Source organism: Zootoca vivipara, chromosome 7 (genome assembly GCF_965207765.1).
Source record: "Zootoca vivipara chromosome 7, rZooViv2.hap1.1, whole genome shotgun sequence".
NCBI classification, from domain to species: Eukaryota; Metazoa; Chordata; class Lepidosauria; order Squamata; family Lacertidae; genus Zootoca; species Zootoca vivipara.
Genome location: NC_142590.1, coordinates 78,570,428 through 78,595,734, shown reverse-complemented (window position 1 = coordinate 78,595,734; position 25,307 = coordinate 78,570,428). Strand labels below are relative to the sequence as shown.

Here is a 25,307-nt window from a genome sequence, read left to right as displayed (position 1 = left end):
GAAAGGGGGAGAGGACCATATTCCAGATCGGAGTTCAGCAACTGCTTTTTCTTGAGAACAGGAGAGGCTAGCTGAAGCAAACCTGAGTGACCAATAGACACAGAAATGACATTTATTGAACCAGAAGCAACAAAGAGCCTTTTGGCATCTTAAAAACAAAATTAATGTCCATGAGTTTAGTCTGTTGTTTTCAGTGGGTTTGCTCTGAGTATAACTTAACTGGAAGCAAGCTTAATAGGTGCATCGTGGACAAGCTGCAGGGGTCTGGATTCCATCTCATCAGATGCATGAACTGTTGTTAATTCTAATGAGTAAAAAAAGATGGTTGTTCTTCCCCCTCCACCACCGTCTCTATAAACATGCGAATACTGTAATAGGGAGCAGTTTTTGGCCTTTCTGCTTCACATAGTGCCATATATTTAGTGCTGTACGGGTGAAAGCAAGATGGATCTGAAGACTGTGTGTCTCGTGGGTTCCTCTTCATTTACCACATTGTGGGAAGGTTTCCAGCGATGCATAGATGTTGCATGTGGTCTCATGGGGGGGACGGATTAATTCTTACTATGCAAGGATACCTCCTGCTGACTTTTGAAAGGCAGAACAAACAAAGAGGAACTCTTTTGACCATGGATGCTATTAGCTTAATGTTTCTGTTCTCTGATCTTCCTGTCCTGTTTGCTTTGTACGGCTTAATCAAGATTTTTTTTGGTATATAATGTGGACCACGTAATTGAAAACAAATTTAGCATGTCTCAGACCATCAAGTTCCCTTTCAGTTGGATTGTTGGCTTCGCGGTAGACATGTCTGCTTTCAATTTTCAGTGATGTGAGAAACATAGAATGAACGGCTTGATTTGTAATTGTGAATGTTAATATTGAAAGAGATATTCCCTGGTCTCAAGCCTACATAGAAATTCTGTCTCCGTTATGCTTCATATAACAAACCCCAATTCAAAACTCCGCTGCTATTCTTTACTGAACATTTTCATTCTCTGCTGTGTGGTTGTTTTTTTCTCTCTCAAAGTGCCCAATTTATTTCATGAAAATATGTGTTGTACATAGAGCACACAAATATTTGTGCAGAGAAAGATTACCATGAAAATGTCAAAACCTGCTTGCTTAAATAAACTCATATTTTAGCTGGCAATGATATATTTTTTTTACCTGTGTGTCACTACCTCTGTCAAAACCTGTCCACAGAAGAAGATGGCAGAAATCTGGTTTATAACACAAGCTTGCATTTTACACAGTGTTCTTTGATTTGTGAGTGTTTGGTTTTCGCCTTGAAAGCAGAGAAGCAGAGAAATGCTTTCAGGTTTCATGTAATTCAACAAGAATATGCAAATATTTGAGAAGCGAGTACCATATGTTGAATTACATGAAACCTGAAAGCATTTCTCTCCTTTGGCAGTTGTGTGCAAGCAACCCCAAATATCGAGCTTTTTAAGCATTCTGGCAACTGTGGGCTCCCAAGCCAAGAGAGCAAGGGCATTGTTCATCTAACTGACTTGAGCTAATCTTTAGGCATGGCTGTTAACAGTAACACAGGAGCCCGAGAGCTCCTCTGTACTTAGCTAGACAAACTAGGGGGTTGTATAATAACATATGTGTTGCTAAGGCCAGGGACCTCCCAAGGGTGGTTTGTTTGTTTGTTTGTTTGTATATGTGTGTTTTCTTCTAGTATCCAGGTTAAAAAACAGACAAAGTTTTAAGGAGTAGTCAAAAGGAAACATGGTGCTTTTGGGTGACAGCCATGATGATATTATATAATAAAAGCAGGGTTTGTGGGGACCACACCTGAGTTCCTTGGAAGAAGGGCAAGATGAATGGATGGATCCACAAAGAGGGGATGGGACTGTGGAATTTCACATGTTTGAGATAAGAAGGTCCCAGGTTTCCAGGTACACTTGGGGAAATCAAGAAGAAGAGCTGCTGCTTGTCCCTATAGCACAGCCTTTCGCAATCTACTGCCCTCCAGATATTTCTGGATTACAACTCTCAACAACTCTAGCCAGTAGGGTCAGAGATGGTGGAAGTTGTAATGGTCCAAACCACCTGGAGGACACTAGTTAGTTAGTGAAGGCTAGTTAGCTACAGTACTTCTAAGCTTTATGGACCAGTGTATTTCAGCATAGGACAACTTCATATGTTCATAGCTCTAGTTTAACTCTTCTAATTATGAACCTAATATGCTGTTTCCTAACTGGAAGCCTTCAGTTTTTATTTTAATGCATTCCCTACAGTAGCCATGGGTTTTATTGCTCGTGGATTTTGCAAACTGTCTCAACTAAAGAGATGACATCAGAAATATGAGACTCTTGCTGGGCATCTGCCTTCTCCTAGGTGGGGGTTGCCCAAGCTATTGCTAATTTGCCCACACAACAGTGCGGGCAAAAGTGAGAGAGCTCAGGGCAAACCACTCATTCCCAGCATGTGGTCATGTATGATAGTTGCTGGAGAACATCACTCACAAATGCCGTGGCATAGTTTTCCTCTTCTGCTGCATCTGAGCCTTGTGCAAAAGAAAGTTGAGAGCATAACCAGTCTTTTCTCAATATGTGGGATGGGAAGGGAGAGAAAGTAGTGAGCCGCTTGTGCATTTCATTTTGCCGCCTCTATGGAATCACAAAGCGGCCTTCTTTGTGGAAAAATAGATATTCTGTTTTGTTATTTTCTTCTTCTCTGTCTCTGGAGATTGTGTGTGTATGTGCATGTACAGTATACACACACTTCCTTGGATTTAGTATAATCATGACTGCAGATTATTGCTTCTACTGCTAGATTATTTCCAGCTATTCAGAAGCAGGAAATGCTTTGTCAGCTGGCAATCTAAACCGCCAAAGACTTTGGCTAAACTTTTGACTTGATGCCTCACCTACTGAAATTAATCCTTTGGGTTTAGCTTTGAAGTTTATCCTTGGTTAGAATATCCATGCACCCAAAAGAGCCAAGAGACAGAGTTCCCAAATATTCAGTTCTCAAAACTAAGATAGAGATTGCTGATGTTCTTCTGTAGGCACTCTCTTTTCAAAGTGACTGAAGTCTGGGATTTGTTGGGAGTCATAGGAGAGTTTTGTCATGCAGATTTATGAGGCTGGTATAACAGAGCACTCGTCAAGCCTTCTCTAGTGAGCAGTACCAAAAATATCTAGTCCTGTTGTGTATAAAAATAAAAAAGCAAGTTTCCTAAAGTTGTACTGTCAGGCCCGGAGCGTCCATAAAGGCAAACTAGGCAACGGCCTAGGGCGCCAGAATGGAGGGGCGCTGCCTGGCCAGCCGCCCCACTGCTCGCCACCCTGCGCTCACTGCCCGCCGCCCGGCGCTGCCTGGGGCCACTTCCCGCGTCTGCAGAGGGGGCGTAGTCGCCCCTTCCAGCACGGCTTCTGATTGGCTGCAGGAAACTCCTGCAGCCAATCAGAAGCGGCAGGAAAAAAGTCTCCGCCCAGGCAAGGGAGGGGAAGGCCGGCCGGCAGGAAGAGCGAACCGGAGTGCAGGAGAAGACAGCGCCGCGCCCCGCCGCGCCCGAGAGGACGTTTCCTGGCGCGCGCCTCTGGCCCGGCTCCCTTGGTGGCAATGGGGACGAGGGAGCCCCCTTCCCTGCCAGGGCCTTCGGGAGCTGCGCGCCAGCTCGGCTGGTCCTCGCAGAGGCTGCAACACGCGGCCTGGCGCACATGCCGTTGGCGTCGGCTCCGCGGCCTCCCGCCCCACCAGCTGTGCACCTCCGCTCACGCCAGTAGCAGACGGAGCGTGAAGCTCTTCCTGGCCCCACATCGTGCACCTCTTCCCTGGTAGCTGTTGTGGTAATGAGCTCATATATGTTTACATTTACTTGCTTTTATATAACCTAATTGGCTTGCTTTGCTGTTATCCTTATCTGTGGGCTTGGAGTGCTAGGCTCTGAGCCCAGAAAGGGGAGCTATCTGTAAAGTTTGGGTCAAGCGAAATGACACATGCTGCTTTGTGTATAAAAATGTATACACTAACCATCTCCTTGCTGCGAAGTCTGTCCTGCATCTGCAAAGGCCAGAAGAACTGGCGGACTGATTTGCTGTAAGTCTCCAACTTCCTTTAATAAAGCACTAGAACTGGCCATTCTTGATTAAAGGGTTTTATATTGAGTGCAAGCCTAGAAAACTCAAGGCTTCCTCTGTAACCCATCAGGAGCTATTCAACAAGACATTCAGTAGGAGCAGGCATAAGAAGAGCCTGCTGGATCAGGCCAATGGCCCATCTAGAATCATAGAGTTGGAAGAGACCACAAGGGCCATCCAGTCCAACCCCTTGCCAAGCAGGAAACACAATCAAAGCATTCCTGACAGATGGCTGTCAAGCCTCCGCTTAAAGACTCTAAACAAGGAGATTCCACCACACTCCTTGGCAGCAAGTTTCACTGTCGAACAGCTCTTACTGTCAGGAAGTTCTTCCTTTTTTCGGGTAGGATTGTCACCCAGTATGAGTTATAGTAAATTAGCCAATTAAATCAGGGTAAATTTGCATATGAGAAAAATAGTTCTAAAATGAAGAACATGCTTTATTTTACACATATGTGCTGAAGCAAGCATAATCTGGGAAGAAGCATTCATTTTCCCATCTCTTGCATGTCTCTTTTATTATGATGCTTGCTACTGACACTTTTTTATAAGTGCTTACTTAAAAAAAAACACAACCAAAACTTTAAAATATAAAATTTGCTGCCTAATTAGTGTCACCTCTTTAGTCAGTCAAAAATGGTTTTAATGATTAAACTAACTCATTGACTGTGTCTTTGGGATGGACCAGAAGTAGCCTTGACCCACTCATATCTATTCATTCATGTAAATGTCATTTGCTTTGATTAGGAAGAGCCAAGCTGAGCTGCTTATTTTGAAGTCTTTATTGTTTTCATTATATTTATATGTTTCCCTACCTCCCAAAGAAACCTAGGGAGGCAAACAATAAGTAATAAAATAATAAAAACATCCTAAAAACGATTCCAATGCAGATGCAGACTGTATGATGAAAGGTTAAAAAAACTCCCCCTATGCCATCTCCTAATTATGTAATTTGAGGATTTGTAAAATGCTTTTACAAAAGTCACTTTAGATTTGTTTTGCACAAGAACTCAACAGGTAACAGTCCTGTGAAGAAGGTTAGGATAAGAATGAGTGACTTGCCGAAAGCTACCCAAGGAACATCATACTTGAGGAAAGATTACATGGATCTCCAAAATAAACTACTCCCAATGCCTGCACTCACTGTTAACCACCCATGAGACGTGTTAGAGGTTTCTAGAAAACAGCTGGGGATTTCACAAGGGAGCCTTTGGCTGGTTAAATGATGGCTTTTAAAATGTGTTAGGTGTTTTTGTTGTTGTTGTTATGTTATGAATTTTGTGATTTACATTGTAGACCACCCTGTGATCTTTGGATGAGGAGCAGCATTAATAATAATAATAATAATAATAATAATAATAGATGCCACATTCTGAACCTGAATTTATTCTAGCCTTGCAAAGTTAGACCACAAAAGTTAATAACTTCTAAATATTTTTCACTAGCCAGCATGCTCTTGGTCACTGGTAGCACATCAATAAACTGAAGGAAAGACACACACACACACACACTTTTTATGAAAGCTTCGTGTCTAGTCATCTAGAGGTGATCCTCACTTGCTCCAGGTGATCAAACAAGTTACTACTGTACTTATATATCTCTCTCTTTCTGATACTATTTATATTTTGATTTGTCTACTCCTTTTTCCGTTGAAATGATGATGTAATGATTTGGTCTTTTGCCAGCTTCATGGATACATGGACAACAAGCCCCTAGGTCTTCAGATCTTCATTGGGACAGCAGACGAGCGGATCCTTAAACCACATGCTTTCTACCAAGTCCATCGCATTACAGGGAAAACCGTCACCACCACCAGCTATGAGAAAATAATTGGCAACACCAAAGTGCTGGAGATTCCCCTGGAGCCAAAAAACAACATGAAAGCAACGTAAGAGTGCTATTACGAAAAGTGTCTTGTTACAAGATATTAATGGAACAAAACTAGAGACTTAATGTTAATGCAGAAGGTACCTGCCATTTAGCTTAAACAATAATTACTGAAGTGCGAAAGACTTACAGTGACCCAGACTTGATTCACAGTATATGTGATCTGTATGAAAAAGCTGCCTGGTTCCATCCCTTGCATCTCTAGTTAATAGGATCAGGTAGCAGATGATGAGGAAGACTTCTTTCTGGCCTGAGACTCTGGAGGTCTCCTGTCATTTAGAGTAGACACAAGTGGCAAGGTAGATGAACCATTGATCTCACCTGTTTATGAGCCAGCTTGCTTCTGAGCCTTTTCCAAAAGAGGTAGACTTCTGCGCAGAATCATTGTGGGTGATGTTACTGGGCCCTGGGAGCAATTAAATACCTGTTGGAGGCAGAAATGCTTTTGAATACTAGTTGCCAGAAACCACAGGAGGGGAGAGGGCTCTTGTGCTTGAATCCTGCTCTTGGATTTCCCACAGGCATCTGGTTGGCCACTGTGAGAACAGGATCCTAAGCCAGATGAGCCAGTAGCCTGATCCAGCAGACTCCTCTTTCGTTGTTATGTTCATGTCTCAGTGCGCATTTGAATTTCAGTCCTACTCTAACGACTGCACCACACAGATTCTTTAATTTTAAATGTATCTTTTAGAACATGGCACCATTGGGGCGATGTGTTGGGAGTCAAAAACCACTGTTCTCCCAGGCCTTTTAAATAAGTAGGTTGGGGCAGTCTGTTTTTAATCATGTTTTTTTTTAAAGTGCAGTGAGGTTGTTGTTGTTGCTGCTGCTGCTGCTGCTGCTGCTGCTGTACTTAGGCAGTTCCTGATCTTATGTTTTATTTTCTGATGAAAAGTGACCTTTAAATCCATCGTTGTAATCAGTGAGGTAAAAACAAAATGCTGTGTGAGCCTCATCTTTCCCACCTTGCAAATGTGTTCAGGAATCATTGCGTTGTTAATTCTGTGGTTGGGTATTAACTGAGGTTTCGGCTTGTTCTGCAGCATTGACTGTGCAGGGATCCTCAAGCTGAGAAATGCAGACATTGAACTGCGGAAAGGGGAGACGGACATTGGTCGGAAGAACACCCGCGTGCGACTGGTATTCCGTGTACACATCCCAGAATCCAGCGGCAGGATTGTTTCCTTGCAAGTGGCATCCAACCCCATTGAATGCTGTAAGTTGCATTTTCTCTCTAACTTCACTACTTTCTGACCAGCAGCGATATTTTCCATGCTGCAACCTCTCTGTATCCTGTGCGTCGATCCTTAATTAGCGGAAATTAGTCTCAAAACCTGTGCATCATTACCTGGGCCCATTGAAATCGGGAGGACTCACGGTCAAATTTCACATTATGTTAGCTATTCCGATGTGCTGTTAAGTGCAAGGGTTTTCTTTATAAATGTATATAAATGCTAGTGATTCTGGGATCTTAGCATGGCGGTGAAACAACTTACCACCTTTACCCACTGTAGTCTTGAGCCAGTATTCAACTAAATAGCTGCACTAGCACATGAATTGACACTAGTAGAATGGGATTTGTAGTTTGGCCCTTACTTTTCAGTAGACATGGAATAAAAAAATCATAGAATCATAGAGTTGGAAGGGACCCTGAGGGTCATCTACTTCCAACACCTTGTAATGCAGGAATTTCAAGCATCCATGACAGATGGCCATCTAACATCTGCTTAAAAACCTCCAGTGAAGGTGAGTCCACCACCTTCTGAGGTAGTCTGTTCCACTGTTGCTCTTACTGTCACAAAGTTCCTCCTGATGTTTAGTCGGAATCTCATTTCTTGTAACTTGAAGCCATTGGTTTGGGTCCTACCCTCTGGAGCAGCAGAAAACAAGCTTGCCCTTAATATATTTGAAGATGGCTATTGTATCTCCTCTCAGTCTCCTCTTTTCCAGGCTAAACGTACCCAGCTCCCTCAACTGTCTCATAAGACTTTTTTTCCAGACCCTTGATCATCATGGTTCCCCTCCTGCACACGTTCCAACTTCTCAATAGCCTTCTTAAATTGTGGCACCCAGAACTGGACACCATACTCCTAATGTGGTGTGACCAAGGGAGACTAGAGTGGTCCTATTACTTTGGTTGACCTGGACACTATACTTCTGTTGATGCAATCTAGAATAGCATTAGCTTTTTTTACTGCTGCATCACACTGTTGATTCATGTTAACCTTGTGGGTCCACTAAGATCACTAGATAATTTTCACATGTCATACTGTTTAGAATTAGGCGGTGCAGCTTTAATACAAATGGATAACAGAAAGATGCTGCTAATCCCTTGACTCATTAGAGTACAATTGAAATTATGGAGGTACTTCCAGAACAGATAGAAATCTGAGATTTGGCACACAAGTTCTCAAAGATCTTCTGATTATTTGAAACGTCTGGAAATGAGACATATGTTATGACTTTCACTCTGAACACATCATATTCAGACTGTTTTTGGGCAGTACTCCAAGAGACAGCAGGACAAGCAGCGCAGGAGATCGACGAGAGGGGTGTGGGAGTTTCCCTTTTGCACTCTTCGATAAGCCCCACATTGGAGAGAGGGGATTTCCACTGGATGTCTCAGTGACTGCCGAATGTGGGCTATACTCTCTCAGCGGATCTCCCATGGAGAAAATGTTCTTGGCCCTCTAGCATATGTTCATCCCACCAGAGATCTCATTTCCAGCTATCATCCTTTCAGTGTAGGAGGTTTGCATCAGGAACGAAGGGTGCTCGGTGTCTTCACAGAATAGGACCTGTGGAAGGGCCTCCATTCTGGCACATCCAGAGATTCTTAGTCATTTTTGGAGGGCTTGCGCTTCTGAGTCTCTTTGCTCATCCGGTGATGCTTTATTGTTAGTAACCTGAGCTTTCTCAGTGGTTTGGGGATTTCACAGAATCATAACGAACCATTTTCACTTCTTTTATTGTGTGACTCACAGTAGTGCACAAAGCCATGTTGTAGCAATAAACTGCCTGAGAAAGTTTACTTAAAAGACCCACTCTGTGGCTTTTGATTGTAATGTAATCCTTCCCCTAAGGGAGGTGTGGGGAACCTGCAGCCTCTCAGTGTTGCTGGGCTGTAACTCTTATCGTTTTCCACCACTGGCCTTCTTGGCTAGGGCTAATGAGAGCTGGAGTCCAACAACATTCTGCAGCCACAGGCACTGGGAGATGCTCCCTGTTTCAAGATGTTGTTTAGGCTGCAATCTGAACCTCTGAAAAATGAGTCCTTTTGAGGATCCCCAGGGACATGGCAGGGTGAAACGTCTTTGCCCTGCGCATCCCTTTGATGATTGCCAGGGTGCCTTCCCAGAAGGCGTTCTGGTGATCTCCGCCAGGAACACGGCAGGGCAAAGCATCTTCACCCTGGGGCATCCTCTGCAAGGGATGCCGCAGGACCAAACGTCTTTGCCCTGCCACATCCCTTTCACAAAGGTAAGGTGGCTGGTAGTGGGTGGGGAGATGGCAGGCCAAGTCAACCTGGATGAGTTGGAGGGGTGTCACACGTGTGACGCCATGCACGCACGATCCTCCCCCCCCCCCAGCACAACTCGGCACTTCTGGCAGATGCTCTATCACTGATATATACCCTTTCTTTTAATGGCACCACTCACTTAGAAGAGGAAGCTCCAAGGTTTGTGAAAGAACAAAAATACTTTATTGGGGGACGGGGGGGGGACGGGACCCTGAGCGAGTTGAACATCCCAAAGCAGCTTAGTGGGGACTGTGCATGCTTAAGGGACACAAAATATTAATTATTTGGGAAAGTTCAGGGTTGCATCCAATAACTCAAGGTCATTGGTTTCAGTGGGTCTGTTCTGAGCATGGCTTGGTCTGATGCGGAATATGGGCGGAATTTGAAATGGTGCTATATCGGAGGTTTCCATCAGCGCAAGCATGTCAGCTTGGCTTGACAGAGCAAACCTCCCACCCACCTTGCCATGCGCTGTTGTGGGGGTTCTCCTGACATTCCCCCCACGAAGGTTTTAGGGAGCATGGGGGCACATGGGGGGAGAAGAGGGGAGAAAAGCCCTGTTGCTGAAGTGGAAGCCCCTTAAGGCTACAAACCAGCTGTTGCTTTATTCTCTGTGGCTGAGCAGTAGCTCTCCTGCAAACCTGTTCTCATTATAAATATTATTTTGGCAAAATTAAATTTACTTCAGAAAAGGTGTCCATTTGAGTGATTTAGACGTTTCCCCAGTCTTCAGAAAGTTGGTTTATGCCAATGAATTTTGGACAAATATTTGGTTTCCTTTTATTCAGCTTCCTTGGAAGTTTCATTTTCTTCTTCTTTTGTTTCTTTCCCCCTCTCCAACTCAGTTTTCCCCATAAAATTAGATATTCTGCATTAACGATATGTGGCGCAGTTGTAAATTCAGTGGAAAGAAATAGTTTAGAGAACGAATTCATCTTGGCAGGCTTTCTATGGCTTTCTTGCTAGCGGATAGATTATCAACAGTAGGCTAGCGGCTAGTTTAAGCATAGCAAAGAACCGTACTTGTGACTCCCGGGAGATTAATCTGCCTGCCGTTTTTCAGGCAGCATGCTGTGAACGCTCTGCATTTTCAGTAGCTCCTCCAGTGAACTCTGAAAAGCGTACCTCTCGCTTTAAAAAATGCATTGTTTTAATGTTACAGCTGCTCTAATAAAACCTTTGTTATGGCTACCTTCATAAAGACTTTGTATCTAGGAACCTATGCTGAAAACGAATGATGCAAATCGATGGAATAAATGCAAATAGGCTTACTTTTCACAAATACATTTTGTTTGCATGGTTCTTTCTGAACTCAACCTTTAATCCCTTGTGATAGGGAGAGTTGTAAAGACTGGCATAGTGGCAGGAAGAGTAGTATAGTATGAGTCCCATGGGGGGGGGGAGGCAGGGTGTGAATTAGTATAATAAAAACAATGACAGTAACAATAGCATTAAATAAATAAATAAATAAATAAATAAATAAATAAAATGAGTAATACTCTAGGAAAAGTAAGGGCAGGCATATAAGGTGTACAAGCTTAATATTTTTGCTTCTTCAGGAACTTTGCTTTTACTATTAAAACAAATATTTCTAGCCTATCTGGTACCAGTGGTGGCCAGAGTGGGGTGGAGTTTAGAAGCGGCATTTCCCAAAAATTCAGAAATAAAAGTAGATCTTGGTTAAGCCTTTCACTGGTCTTCCCAAAGCTATTTGCACACTGCCTTCTTCTAAAAACGCATCTTACTAGAACTAGAAACGATAATAGCTTTCATTTATGCATTTTAAATAGTTCGACAGTCATCTGGCTAACAGAAGATGCAAAGACATTTGGGTCTCGTTGGGCTTCTCCCCCCCCCCCTTTGAGTTTAGAATGAGCAGGAAGTGGGAGGGATAGAAAAGTCTGACATGAACTACAAAGTTATTCTGGGTTTATACTGGTGTGATTGCCTACAGGAATCAGGGGTGGGGTGCAGCCCATAGCGAAATACAAGGCTGCATTTTGCTTGCTGGTCATCCTGTTTGAGGAGTTGCCAGGGTTCTGTCTCCTCCAGTAATTGCTATCGCCAAGGAATTCAAGCAGAATAAAACTTAAAAACCCAAGGTGGGTTTTAATCTCAAGAGATCACTTCCATGAAGGTTTAAGAGGAAGTACTTTATTGAGTCTACTAAGACATTCTGATAGTTAACCCTGCCTGCCATTAATATCCTCCTTGGTAGGGTTGGTGTTCTGCAAGCATCATTCTTAAAACAAACAAACAGGTTTAGTGATCTCTTCTTATTTATCTTTACTGCTACTTACTGTACATGTCTTCCTGAGAAAGGCTAAAGAGAGAGATTGGTTTTGGATTTATGTGATGTTACAGTTAGCGTGTCAGCAATATCTTCATGAAGGGCACCCAAATTCTGCTTGGAATAAGTGAAGCAAATGCCTACCCATTTTATTATTTGCATAATTTATTCCAGTTGCAATATCTGGGCTGTTGCAGAAACCAAAAGAAGGAAAGAAAGGTTTCCTGTTGGTGAGAAACTGGTGTCCGGGTGGATTTTTCGCAAAGCGGGCAAAATGTCTGAGAAAATGTCCAATTTGTTTTTGGAGACTTTGCCCAAAAAGCTCAACAACTTTTTGAAATATGGCAACCCTAGGATAGAGGAACTGCCCTTGGCAATATGGAATTCACAGCCACAAGATGTGGCAATGACTCACATAATCTCAGTCTAACCATACCTGGCACTGAACATGTTGCACAGGGGTTTAAACATGTTGCTGGGATAATAATAATAATAATAATAATAATAATAATACCAAGCAAAGGGGGGGCTGATCTAGATTGAGACTGCAGCTGCACTCATCCCTACACTCATGCACATGCGTAGTCTAAATACTGGTAGGTTAGTGTGTAATGCTAGGGACATCTTTCTTGACCTAAAGCAGCTCGTAATACAAGAACAAGACTATATATTGATGCATTATTACAATCAACAGTCTAACACTAATTCATTTCGAAGCAAATAATAATGCTCCAGAAATAAGAAAAAAGAATTGTTATATGTTATAATGACACCACAGGAGTCATTAAGACACACTACAGATTGGTAGGTTTTATCAGTTGTTGCAATACAGAAGCCAGAGCTGGATTGCCATAAAAATTTCCAGTCCACTGCAGTCAGGTATGAATAAATAATATCACCAGCAGCCAGTGCCAAGAGCAGGAAATAGCAACAAGGTTTTTTTGCAGCCGGCGGTGCAGTAGCTTAAATGGAAGCTCCGTAGGTCTGCTGCTTCTGAATGTCAGGCGTTGGAGGGGCGTGTGGCGGATGACAACCCAAGGAGGGCTCTTCCTGCCTTCATGTTCTTGCCATTTCTTGGAAGCATCTGAATAGCCACTGCTGAAAATAGGATGTTCAACGAGATGACCTTCAGTCTGATCCAATAGGGTTCTCATTCTCTTCTCAGTACACACCTCCATGATTAATTTCCAGTCCCTCACCAACTGCTGTTGACGAATGCTTTCTTCGCTTCTAGATGTGGACTAGATGTTCTATTTACAAACTGGAGAGACTCTGCTTCCAGAAGCCAAATTCAATGCCAGATTCAGGAGCTTTGTGGCACCCTACCTCCATCTTAAGAATTTCTCCTACTCCATCAAGCCTCAGGATCATTGAGAGCTGCTACTAGTAATAATATCCAGAAATGCAGCCTTCATGATTGCTGCTGTTCCCTATTAGATTTTGCGACTACCGACTTTAGCAGCATCAGATCGGTATTGCCAGGGCTTTGGGCATGCTATGAGAATGCAGAATGTGTAACATTGGATACAGAAAGTGCTTCCCTGAGAATCTAAATCTTTATTTGTTTGTTTTTAAAGCACATTTCTAATCTTTAAGGGTAAGGATGTGCTTTAAAGTATGTGGACAATGTCTGATGAAATCTCAAAAGCCAGAAGGGTACCCATAAGGGTAGCCAGGGACAGGGAATGTAAATATTGGTCCGTTTTGGCTATCTCAGTTTCTCATTTTTCCAATCTTAAATTCAGGTTTCTGCTGGCATTTTTAATGCAAGTTTTTCCTAATAATACATTTTTGTCTGCAGTTTTGACTAATCTACTCATTTTTGTAAGCGCTTTCTCATAACATATTCATTTCTATACACATTTCCCTGTTACATATGCATTTTTGTAAACGTTGGTTGGAGAATTGCATCGCAAAATGTAGATAAGTGTGACTTCTGAAAGTTGGTTGAGCTTTGGTTCTCCTGTTGCTTTGGAAACAACAAGCTCAATAAATTCAACCTTAAATGTGAACTGAATTGCATTTCTCCTCCATCCCTGCTTGGGACACATAGCTCCTTCTCTGTTTCTGTGAGAAGAATACAAAAGAGGAGGGATCGTGTAAATTTGTATAAATGTGCACAGGCTGCATAAACGTATAGACTCTACTTGTTGCTTCAGTTACACCAAGCCCCAGGCATTGCCCTCACCCTGAGCATATGAACTTCCCTATGGCATTTCCTTGACACGGAGTCAAAAATATTGCTGGTGAACTTGCTCTTGAAGCAGCCTAGCAGGTTGACTGGCTTATGTGCCTTGGCCTTCCTGGTTTTCCCCGTGTTAAGCCAAATTATTTTGCTTCCCTATTTTGGCCCCTTTCTCTTGGGTTCTGAGGCTCAGGAAACAAAACTCAGCAGAGATCCTGATAACCGCAGTTGCCTTTTTTGTTTCTCTTCCACTGCTGGCCATAATGTAATTTTTGGCACGGACGACCCGTAACATCTTGATTTGCAGGCGGTCAAATAAAATACAGAAAGAAAACCCCCTCACGCCCCCAGTGCCATTAGCAGAGTTGACATGCTGTTTCAAGGCAAAAGTGAGTGTTTCGCCTAGCATTTGCTTTCCTGCATTATGTCAGTGGCTGTTGCTATTGAAAGTAAACAGTGTTATGTTTATACAGAGCTCATAAACTACAGTAGCTGTTGGTCTGCTTTATGGAGTGCCAGGCCCTGAGGGGAAGAGAAGGAGTAGTGTGAAATTACTGCCTACATTTCACCTATCCTGAGCTTTAGACACGGTGAATTTACTGGGGATTAATTTAACAGAACATACAAAAGAAAACAAGCTTCATCCGAATGATACCAAGGTATCTGTTTGTGTTACTCCCTTCCGTACACGAGAACGCCAAGCAGACTAACGACAGACTCTCATTCTTTTTCAAATATTTCCATACTTCCAAATTTGGAACCCTAAAAACACAGTTTAAAATAGAAGCTTCAGGGTGGGTGGCCCTCTTTTTTTTTCAAACAAGACACAAGAAACCAAATTGAAATACACATCAACAACCAGAAGGCAATCTCCACATCACATTGTCAACAGAGAAGATTTAACAAACACATAACACACACATACCCACTCCAACAACCACAGCTAGACACTCCCTGTGATAGCAGATTCAGACATAATGGTTACAGGTAACAATGGCAACAAAACCGACAAGTCATTCCTACATTCTTGTAGCTTCCAGCTACTTTGAGCTGGTACCCATGGTAGTTTAAAGTGGATTTGATGCATCCGACAGGTGAATGTTCTTTGCGACATCCACACATTGTCCTAATCCAAGTGGCAGCCCGCATTTCCTCTCATTTAACTAATATTTTCCTGATCCACAGAAAATGGAGTAAGGGTGTGTGTGTGGAATGTCCATCATAAAATCTCAAAGTTCCTGAATGGATGTTCTGTTGTGTGACTCGGCTTTCTTTTTAAACAGGCCTGATGACTTTTTGCTGGGGGCAAAAACACCACACACCCTACTACCCATTGGTGAGGCACTAGTGGCAGGGCTAGACACAACACATCCATTTTTTTAATCTGCTGCTTTGTGCAGTTCTAGTCTTATCAGAAAACTTGCATCTAAAAATATAAAATAAAATTGGTCATGCTCTCAGGTAAACAGATGTCTGTGCACATGCCCACAATAGAGCTCACGTTTCTGTAACTCAGAGGGTAGACTAGTAGGGCTGCCATACGTCTGGGATTTGTCGGTTGAAAATAGCGTCCGGATGGAATTTCCGAAAACCGGTAAAAATGTATGGGGAAACCTGGGCGTATGGCAACCCAAGTCGGAAGTGTTGGTTTTTTGCTGATTTTCCTCCTCAATAGCTCAAAAACTTGTTTAAAAAGAGAGAGATTTTGAGAGAAAAAAAACTCATCAACTTTGCTAAAAACCACTCACCAACTTTTTGAAATTTGGCAACCCTAGAACTAGTAATTGAGGGGAAGGAACATAGCACAAATGCATCCCATTGAGAATTGTCCACCAGTGTGGATGGGAAAGACTGAGATAGAGTTCAATTGAAAGTGCATATGTGTGGACGAATGAGCACAAAAGCACATATGGAAAAATCAGAATTCTCTGACCCAAGTGCACAGTAACACTCTGGTGTGTACACAGCCTCAGGATTTGTGGCCTTTTGTTCACAATCTGTTGCACTTTCCCACATGAGGTTTTTAAGCAGAATTTCCAGACAGGAATTCCTAACACTGGAAAGGTAGTGTAAGTGTGTTCCCTTCTTATGGGTAAGGACACATGTGACTCATGAAGTAGCTCTCTTTGTGTTGGCAGTGCAAAAGAGTAGAAATAAATTGGTTGCACAAAATGTGGTTAGGTATTGCAGCTCATCACCTTTCATTATATTTTTTTTATTTGCTTGTTTTACACACTGTAAACATTTATAGCTGGTTTTATGCTTTCGTTTGTAGATTGTACATTGTTTGCAGTATTGCAAGGCTGAGATTTGTTCCCTTGTTTGACAATGAATGATGGGCCCAAGTAAATAAATGAGACTGGCTGACTAATTGGCTTTAGGGGAGAGTGCAGAAACCCAGCGCTTGGTATTTTGTATTCTCATTTTGTTGCCGGCACCATCCCTGCATGGCACTGGAGCAGAGCCGCTCAGCTTGGGAGTCGCGGGGGGGGGGCACCGAGTGTCACCCCCCTCCCGAGTGGCACCCGGGGTGAACCGCCCCCATCACCCCCCTTGCTACGCCAGTAGTTGTGGGCCACCTTATGCAGAGAGAGTTCCAACAAAAAATGTCCTTTCTTGGTCACCTTACTCCTTATCTCGAGGGTAGGGAGGTGCTCTGATGAATGACAGGTGACCCCAGTGTACAAGTAGGTTGATATGGGAGCAGATTTTTGTTCGAGTACCTGGGTGTCAAGCCATTTAGGGCTTTACAGATAAATACCAGCACCTTAAATTAAGCTTGGTAGCAGAGAGCTGTGGAGCTCTTTCAGAACTGGGGTGATTAGTTATTAACTAGCTGTCTTCACGGGCAGTTCTACATACAGTGCTACCTTGGTTTTCAAACGTAATCCATTCCGGAAGCCCGTTTGACTTCCGAAACGTTCGAAAACCAAGGCACGGCTTCCGATTGGCTGCAGGAGCTTCCTGCACTCAAGCGGAAGCCACGTCAGAAGTTCGGCTTCCGAAAAACGTTTGAAAACCAAAACACTTACTTCCAGGTTTTCAGTGTTCTGGAGCTGATTTGTTCGTCATCTAAGCTATTCGAGAACCAAGGTACCACTGTATAATGTATTGCAGTATTCTGGATGGGAGGTCGCTACTTCATGATAATTGTGGTCCCCATCCAAGAGAGATTGTAACTGGTACACTAGCCCAAGGTGAAGATATTTGGCTCTCTAGGGAGAAATCCATGAATCCTCCCAGGTGCGAAGCTGATCCTTCAGGGGAGCGTAACTCCATCCAAAATAGGTCGAACACCATCTCCTTGAATGGAAGGAATTCTGGATAAACTGTAAGCTTCAATCTGGGAACTATTCTATTAGCTAAACTGAAGGCTTTGTAGCAGAATGTATATATTCAAAGCACATTTGTCAAGCTACATTGAAACTCCCTTTGGAAATGTCCACTCTCAGGACCAATACAGCTGAAATGCTCTCAAAGACAACCTTTAAGCTTGTTTTCTTTTGAATGCTGTAGTTGGGTTTATTTATTTATTGCTAGATATCATTTACTCTTGAGTTTTCAGAACCATAAATCTCCTGTTAGTGATAAATCCAATTATGAACTCATCAGGATCTTGACTGTTTACAAAGAGTGATTAATCATATAAGCCATGTGGAAGAAATAAGCAACTTCTGTGAAAGTAATCTCAATGTATGTTCTTAACTGGCAGTCTTGTGAGCCAGCTGAGTGAATAATAAACTGTGAGCTCCTCGGTTATTTTTATTTTTTTTAAAAAAAAAACACCTAGAATTGCATAAATGATTAATTGTGATAAGTGCAGAACTCTGCTTTGAAAAGTACTGAGTAATTTTTTAATGAACCAGTGAATGGCTCATAGAAATCCACAACCCGCTGAGAATTAATAGACATGCTGCTAGTTTTCTGAAAGTGAGTATATAGGGGAGCAGAGCTCCATATTTTTTTTTCCAGATCAGAAGCAATGACATAATTGGCCAGATCTTCGGGGTAACTGATGGACGCATAGTCTCTGGCAAATGATGGAGGCAATAACAAGGCTTTCAAGTTTCTTTGTGACAGTTTAGCACAGAGGAAGTCAGAGAATGAGAAAAATAATCGAGCAGAGGCTGCATATTTCTTTACTTTCCTTTGATAGAGTTTCTACCGGTACTTCATGCTAGCCATTTGTTATGCTTTGTATTGCTGCTGTTTGTTCTCTGTATGAATCTAATCTATAGAGGGAATGGATATTTTATATTAAAATTTTATGTTGTGAATCTCCCTGTGATCTACAAACAAAGGACAGTATTCATCATCACCATCATAATAGCTGCCTGTATTTTTGGTCTCTCCTTGGGGATGCCATGATGAACCTCCACTCTTCAAAGTTCACCTCTACATTATTGTGGGTAGAATTTTATCTCTCAAGGTCTAATCTTTGGAAGGCTTCTTCGTGTTCAAGCTTATAAAAATGCAGCAAGATTGTTTCAGCAGACACAGATGAGTAGGGCAGCTCAGTGGTCGTACAAGTGCGTTGCATGAGGAAGGCTTGATCCCTGGTTTTCCCTGTTAAAAATATCTCAAGCAGCTGGGTTGGAGGACCTCTGCCTGAGATCTTTGGAAAGGTGGTGCCATTCAGAGGAGACAGCCGTGGTTTAAACCAGGAGTAGGGAACCTGTGCCCTTCAAGACGTTGTTGAACTCCAAATCCCATCAGCCCTATCCAGAATGGTCAGGAATGATGGGACTTCTTCTCCTGCAATGTTTAGAGGGCCACCGGTTCCCCGCCCCCTTTGCAGGTGGACCAGTCGTATCAGCTTCCAAATGGAATATGCACTGTTTTCACATTAATGTGTGGGGTCAACCCTCAAAATGTATAGCCTATTGTAGTTTTTTCGTTAGCCACTGAAAGTAGCTTGAAACCCATCAACTCCACTGCTCTGCTTACAGCCTAGTCTTCATTTCCTGCCTATGGTTTGGCTTGCTTGCTTCTTCTTTTTCTAAAAAAGCCCTTTATGATAAAGTAGGTCACATGACTTGTTAACCGCAAAGGCAAGCCACAATTTTTACACACCACTATAAATCCGTGAAATGTGGACTGAGTGTTGGTGTGCACAGTGGGAAGACTCCTCATGGCAAAGGTAGCCAGATGTGTTGGACTCCATCTCCCATGAGTCCCAGCCAACACATCGCCAGTGGTCAGGGATGACAGGAGTGGAACCCATAACAGCTGGATGGCGTCATGTTGGCTGCTGGAGAGGCCATGCACAGATTATTGTTTAATACAAGCAGGAGGAAATAAAAAGATCCACCCACAAGCAGAGAGGCGGTGTGAATTGGCTGTCAGGTAAAGGTTAATCACCCTCCAGAATAAATCTTTTCTCCGCCCACCCCCCAAAAGCACAAGCAGTTAGCATGAAGAGATGTTAAACTGCAGAACAAAACCCTCCAGAGGCCTTCAGTGTAGGATGGGACAGATGTGGAGGAGTTTGAATTCAGGTCCTGAACTCCTGGGTCACTTAGTTGCCCTAGAGATGCATCTGGACCAGATAAGGACGGGAGTACTTGATCCTTTCCAGCTGTTGCAGTTGTGGGGGGAGATTTCTCAGATGGCAGCTCTCTTGCACTATTCTGCTTCTGATGACAAGGGAGCTTGGTTATGTGGATGGATGCTGTGTGCTTCTGCTGAGTCTTGTGCATTGATTTAACGCATTGTTATGAAACTGTGGTTCCCAGTGCTGAGCTCGGTCTCCCCAAGAAAGCAGGGCAGTTGCTAAGGGAACGGTTTGCGCCTACCCACCCCCACCCCTCTAACTCTGTACTGAATCAGGAGGTAGGATGAGGAGAAGGTTGGAGGTCTTACTGTTTTTGTTTGTTTTTGCGGTGTGTATTTTTGTGTTTTGGTATTGTAAATGGCCCTGTGATCTTCGCCTGAAGGGAGGCCCAGAAAATAACAACAACAACAACGTGCAATTCTTAATTACTGAGGGGTGAGAATAGGACGGGAATGTAATTTTGAAGGTCATGCACCACACAGTTCTCATGGGTATACTGAATCATTTGGATTGTTGTGCGCAGATGTGTTTTGCTTCCAAAATGATTGGCACGGCACCACCATGGTTCCAGTATTAGAGGGAATGGTGCACACACACACACACACACACACACACACACACACGTATGGGTACATAAGCTGGAGGACAAAGTAATGAGAAATGGACACCTCCCTGCTGCTCAGATGGCTCCAAGGCCTTCATATTTCAGCTTGGAACGAGTTACGCTTCAGTTCTTTTTAAAGGAATTCAGGGCTGTCCACTGGAATCCAATCTGCAGGTGGTATATTGAAAGTTCCAGGGTTGTAGTATACTTGCACTTGAATATTTGGCCATTGACTTGGAAATAGACATGGGCTGGCTCCAGCTCATTCAGCCGAGTTCTCCTTTGTCAGGGACAAGGAGTAAGGCCAGTGCAGCTGAGGCATTGGAGCCAGCTCCTGATTATTTCCATATAAAAATGCTTTGAGTATAAATTTATTTTTCCTCCTCTCTTTTTTCTTGTCAGCCCTAAATTTAGACTCGTGGAGAAGTTCCTTTGGCAGCAAGGGGATGGCAACCGTGACAAAATAGACCTTGTTGGTAGTTCTGAAAGTTCCTAGCAAAAAAAGAAAGAAAAGAAAGATCTGGTTTCATTCATGTCTCTGTTTTGTCCACAGCCCAACGCTCTGCTCATGAACTTCCGATGGTCGAGGCACAAGATGTTGACAGTTGCTTAGTATATGGTGGACAACAGATGATCCTGACGGGCCAGAATTTTACTGCAGAATCTAAGGTTATATTCACAGAGAAGACACCAGGTATGCTGTTCGTTGTATTATTTTTCAAATTAGGCTGATCGAGGAGAACCATGTCTTATAGGACTGGGTCCTACAAACGGTCATTCAAACAGGGCCAGCATAACCAGAAAAGAATCACTTTATTGGAACGCAGCAATGCTTTGATTTCTGACCTGAATCATACCTGACCTCAAAAAACAAAACAAAAATCTTTAGCATGGACTCATTGTTTTCCCTAGCCAAACATCACACAGGTTCAAACAATGGCGATGACTAATAAGAATACAACACATTTCATTCGCATGCAATTATAAAGCCGTTAAGGCTGACCCTTAAAGCTCTGACTCATTTTGGAGCTAGTTAGTAATAGATGCCACCCGCTTTGCAATCTCTCAGGGACCGGCTTCCCCTCCAGAGACTGCCACAAACATCTCATGCAATTGACGCTTTTAACCTTCTTTTGTCATTATTGTTTAAGGCAGCAGCCAGCCAGCCCCGGTTTGCTACATTGTAAGCTGGTTCTGAAACTTGCAAGAAGCAGCCTCTGGGGCTGCACAGGAGCTGCTATTTGGTGGTGGTGGTGGTGGTGGGAGTGGAAATCCTCATTGTGCCTGTGTTGGCTGGTGTGCATGCACCCATAATGGAGGCTGATGGCTTTCTTGCCTGAATTAGGAGGTCCCTTATAGTGTTTGCTTAAGGTGGCTTTGCAAAGGTCCACAAAGTCTGTTAGCCCACAGTATAGTAGCTTGCCTGCCCATGCATACTCATCTTAGTCATTTGTGGAATACTAAGGGTCAGGTGAGGGAGAAGTGAGGAAGAACCAGCTCTCATCTGCTTCCCTCTGTTTGGTGCCTTGGAGTTGATTTTTACTCACCACAGGTGACCAGCAGCTTACAAACATGAATTAATTGAGCTACAAGGTGAAGCTAAGCCTAAGCCTTGCCCTTCAATATGCTGCAATGCCCTGGTCCTTTATGGCAGTGTTTCCCAACCAGTGTGCCTCCAGATGTTTTGGGACTACAACTCCCATCATCCCTAGCTAGCAAGACCAGTGGTCAGGAATGATGGGAGTTGTAGTCCCAAAACATCTGGAGGCACACTGGTTGGGAAACACTGCTTTATGGAACATTAAAGCATCACAGAAAGTTTGGTTTGGTTTGGTTTGGTTTAGTTTATTGTGTTTTAGCAAACAGCCATTACACACATAAAAATAATAACAACCACAATACTGCTACTAAATGTGGTTTATATTTCTACTCCCTGACCTTTAGAGGATAAATAATTTCCAAAACCCCCTTTAAGTTTTGTTACATGAATTTGTAGAGCCTTAGCAAGAAATTTGAATGTTCTAAAGCAGGCTTCCTCAATCTTGGCCCTCCAGATGTTTTTGGCCTACAACCCCCATGATCCCTAGCTAGCAGGAACAGTGGTCAGGGATGATGGGAATGGTAGTCTCAAAACATCTGGAGAGCTGAGGTTGAGGAACCCTGTTCTAAAGGATATATACTTCTCTGCATCAGACAACAGAAAGCAAGGCTTTGCAAGAGATGGCCTTTCCTTCTGCCATCTTAACAATGGGTGGATGTAGTTGTTTCTAAGATCATTTATAAAGAGGGCATTCAAGGAGTACAAGAGTGGTGACTTTTATTGACATAGAGCAGGCATCCTCAAACTTCGGCCCTCCAAATGTTTTGGACTACAATTCCCATCTTCCCCAAGCACTGGTCCTGTTAGCTAGGGATCATGGGAGTTGTAGTAGGCCAAAACATCTGGAGGGCTGCAGTTTCGGGATGCCTGACATAGAGTTACAGCCACAAACTCTGTCCTCCTTAGAATTTCCTTTATGTCAACCCGTCCAATCTGCTCATTATTTAGTCATGCCAGCGTAAAGGCTATCCTCCTTTTAACATCCTCCAGATATCTTGGCAGGGATTAATACAATGGAATGAAGGCAGCATACAATTTATTAGATTGACAAGTCTCGATCTCAGCAGTCCATGATTGCCTCTTGGTGTCTCTAAGCCTTTGGAGTATTAGTTCCTTAGCGTTCTCAAAACCCTGCATCACAGAAAGAGAAGGATTTGCTGCTGCTGCTGCTGCAGAAGCAGTATACTACAGGCGTCGACCATTTCACACAGGGGTTCCATCCCTAGCCCCCATGTGCATCAGTGGAGTGTGTTCCATTCCCTTCCGTCTCCATTCCTCCGTCTTCTGGGGCCAAATGGACCTGCACGTCAGCATTCACACATCAATTGGATGCACCCATAACGATCCCCTCCTGTACTCAACACCAGTTTTTGGAGAGCAGCAGCCGGATATGGCTGATGCCTTCAAGCCCTTCTTGTGTGCTCCCTGAAGGCTTCTGACTGATCTAGCTCTTCTTATGTTCTTAGGCAGGCATGTCAAACCTGCGGCCCTCCAGATGTTTTGGACTACAATTCCCATCTTCCCCAACCACCGGTCCTGCTAGCTAGGGATCATGGGAGTTGTAGGCCAAAACATCTGGAGGGCCGCATGTTTGACATGCCTGTTCTTAGGGATGCCTTCTCAAGTGGTGTCCTTCACATCATCCAGAGTGACCATCCTTAAGAAGCAGCCTTTCCTTTAGGCACTTCTCTATCTTTGTGTTCAGAAAAGAATGTGTCATGCTCTAAAATGACCTGCCCCCCCACCCTTCTCCAGACTAGATGCATAACATGAGGTGTGTCTTGTTTGCAAACACCGGCGGCAGAAGGATGTCCTTTATAGTACTTGGAAGCACCATTTTCAAAAGTCTTACAATTGGAGCTTCTGCACAGGTGGAGCACTTAGTGCTAGTTCATTCAAATATAGGCAGATTTAGAGCTGTCCGTGGCAACTTTTCTTACACAGTTTGACTTAGTCTGCACGGTTCCTACCAAAATGCTGATGAGCAGCTCTGAGGGCAAGCAAAGCCACAATAAACCCACTGTGAGTGGATTGCGCATCCTCCTTCTTGGTGACACTGTTAATTTCCTCTTTCAGATGGCTGAGGCTAAGAAAAGGCCCACATTTTTATGAAAGAAAGAAGAAAGTATGCCAGCACTTGGAGGGGAAAGCATGCTCGCTTATCTCTCCATTTCACTTTGATGACTCATGAGGACATGTACACCCTAGCTGTACTTTCACTCATCACAAGACCAGACCAGCCACACTGCTTAGTTAACACTCACTAAGAAAAAAGAAAAAAAAAGCAGTGATTATGATATGGGCAGTGGTCTTATATACTGCAAAGTCCTCTGCATATTTTTGAAAGAAGTATGTTGCATGCCTTGCAGCCTCCCCCCGCCCCCCAAGGTTCAGGCCACTATTACCAGAGCTAGGCTGCACAATTTACCCTTAATATAACTGTGAATTCAAGTTTATATCCCCTTATAGGATTGAATGGAATACTGCAGGTGTGAGGATCATGCTTGCTGCTTCCCTCTGGTGACCCAGAATATTATTGAGAATAAACAGGGCTGACATTAGTACTCAGCATCTCCAGGCATCTGGGCAGGGCCCCAGCAGCCCATCAAGAGCTGTGGTGGCAGCTGGATCTTGGAGCTCCCCATGCTTATTATTCACAGTGACCTCATTGCTCTAGGGAAGTGGCAGCCCACAAAGACCTAGAATGATGTTGCGTCAGAGTCATGATGGGCAGTGCCAGATTTACGTATAAGCTAAACAAGCTATAGCTTAGGGCCCCACTCTCTTGGGGGCCCCCAAAAAAAAATTAAAGGAAAAAAATCTGGATGTACATTTCCAAAATAAAAACAGTGTTTTGTGTGGTGTAGGCTCCTATTTGTTATGTGCAAATGGCTTTAGATACCCTTTAGGCCCATAAATTACCATATATATTCAACACAAAAAACAGCGACAATTTGTCGTTGACAAAGGACAGCTAGACATATAAAGGGCCCCATTACCTTCAGTAGGTTAGGGCATCGTCAAACCTAAATCCGGCCCTGATGATGGTCAGTCACAATGGTAGGCAGTTTGCAGCTACAGATGTACCTTGGTTTTTGAACGTCTCTGTTGACAAACATTTCGGTTTTCGAACGCCGTAAACCTGGAAGTAAATGCTTCAGTTTTTGAATGCGCCTCGGAAGTCGAACATGCCACGGGGCTTCTGCTGAGTGCAAGATGCCGAGGCCTAGCTGTTGGCTATTGAGTTTTCGGTTTTCAAAAGTTTCAGAACTCGAACGGTCTTCCGGAACAGATTATGTTCTAAAACAGAGGTACCACTGTACTTGGCACTGTATAGCACATCTCACAGCACTGATCCTCTATTGCAAGCAGGTTGGCCAACCAAAAGGCCCACCAGTATTGACACAGCAGAGAACACTGTGCTGACATGGGTCTCAAACCTGGAGTCAGCCTTGAGAACTGAGTCTTCTCCTATCTGCACAACTCTATCCTGGGTTTTGTTTGCTTCTATGTAAGTGGATAGCTTAGTTACGGAAAAGTCATATGGGTAGTGAAAATCTCTAATGAATTCAATCT

At 43.4% G+C, this 25,307-nt stretch overlaps 1 protein-coding gene across 7 annotated transcripts in view; it reads left to right on the top strand.

Annotated features, from left to right (window-relative positions):
- NFATC2 (nuclear factor of activated T cells 2) overlaps positions 1-25,307 on the top strand; it is a 138,799-nt gene that overhangs the window by 43,175 nt on the left and 70,317 nt on the right. For all 7 annotated transcript variants that reach the window (XM_088674657.1, XM_088674656.1, XM_060277311.2 and 4 more), the window contains exons 4-6: positions 5,777-5,979; positions 7,022-7,194; positions 20,685-20,825. In XM_088674657.1, coding sequence (XP_088530783.1) covers positions 5,777-5,979; positions 7,022-7,194; positions 20,685-20,825 — 517 coding nt within the window. The remainder of the gene's footprint in view (positions 1-5,776; positions 5,980-7,021; positions 7,195-20,684; positions 20,826-25,307) is intronic.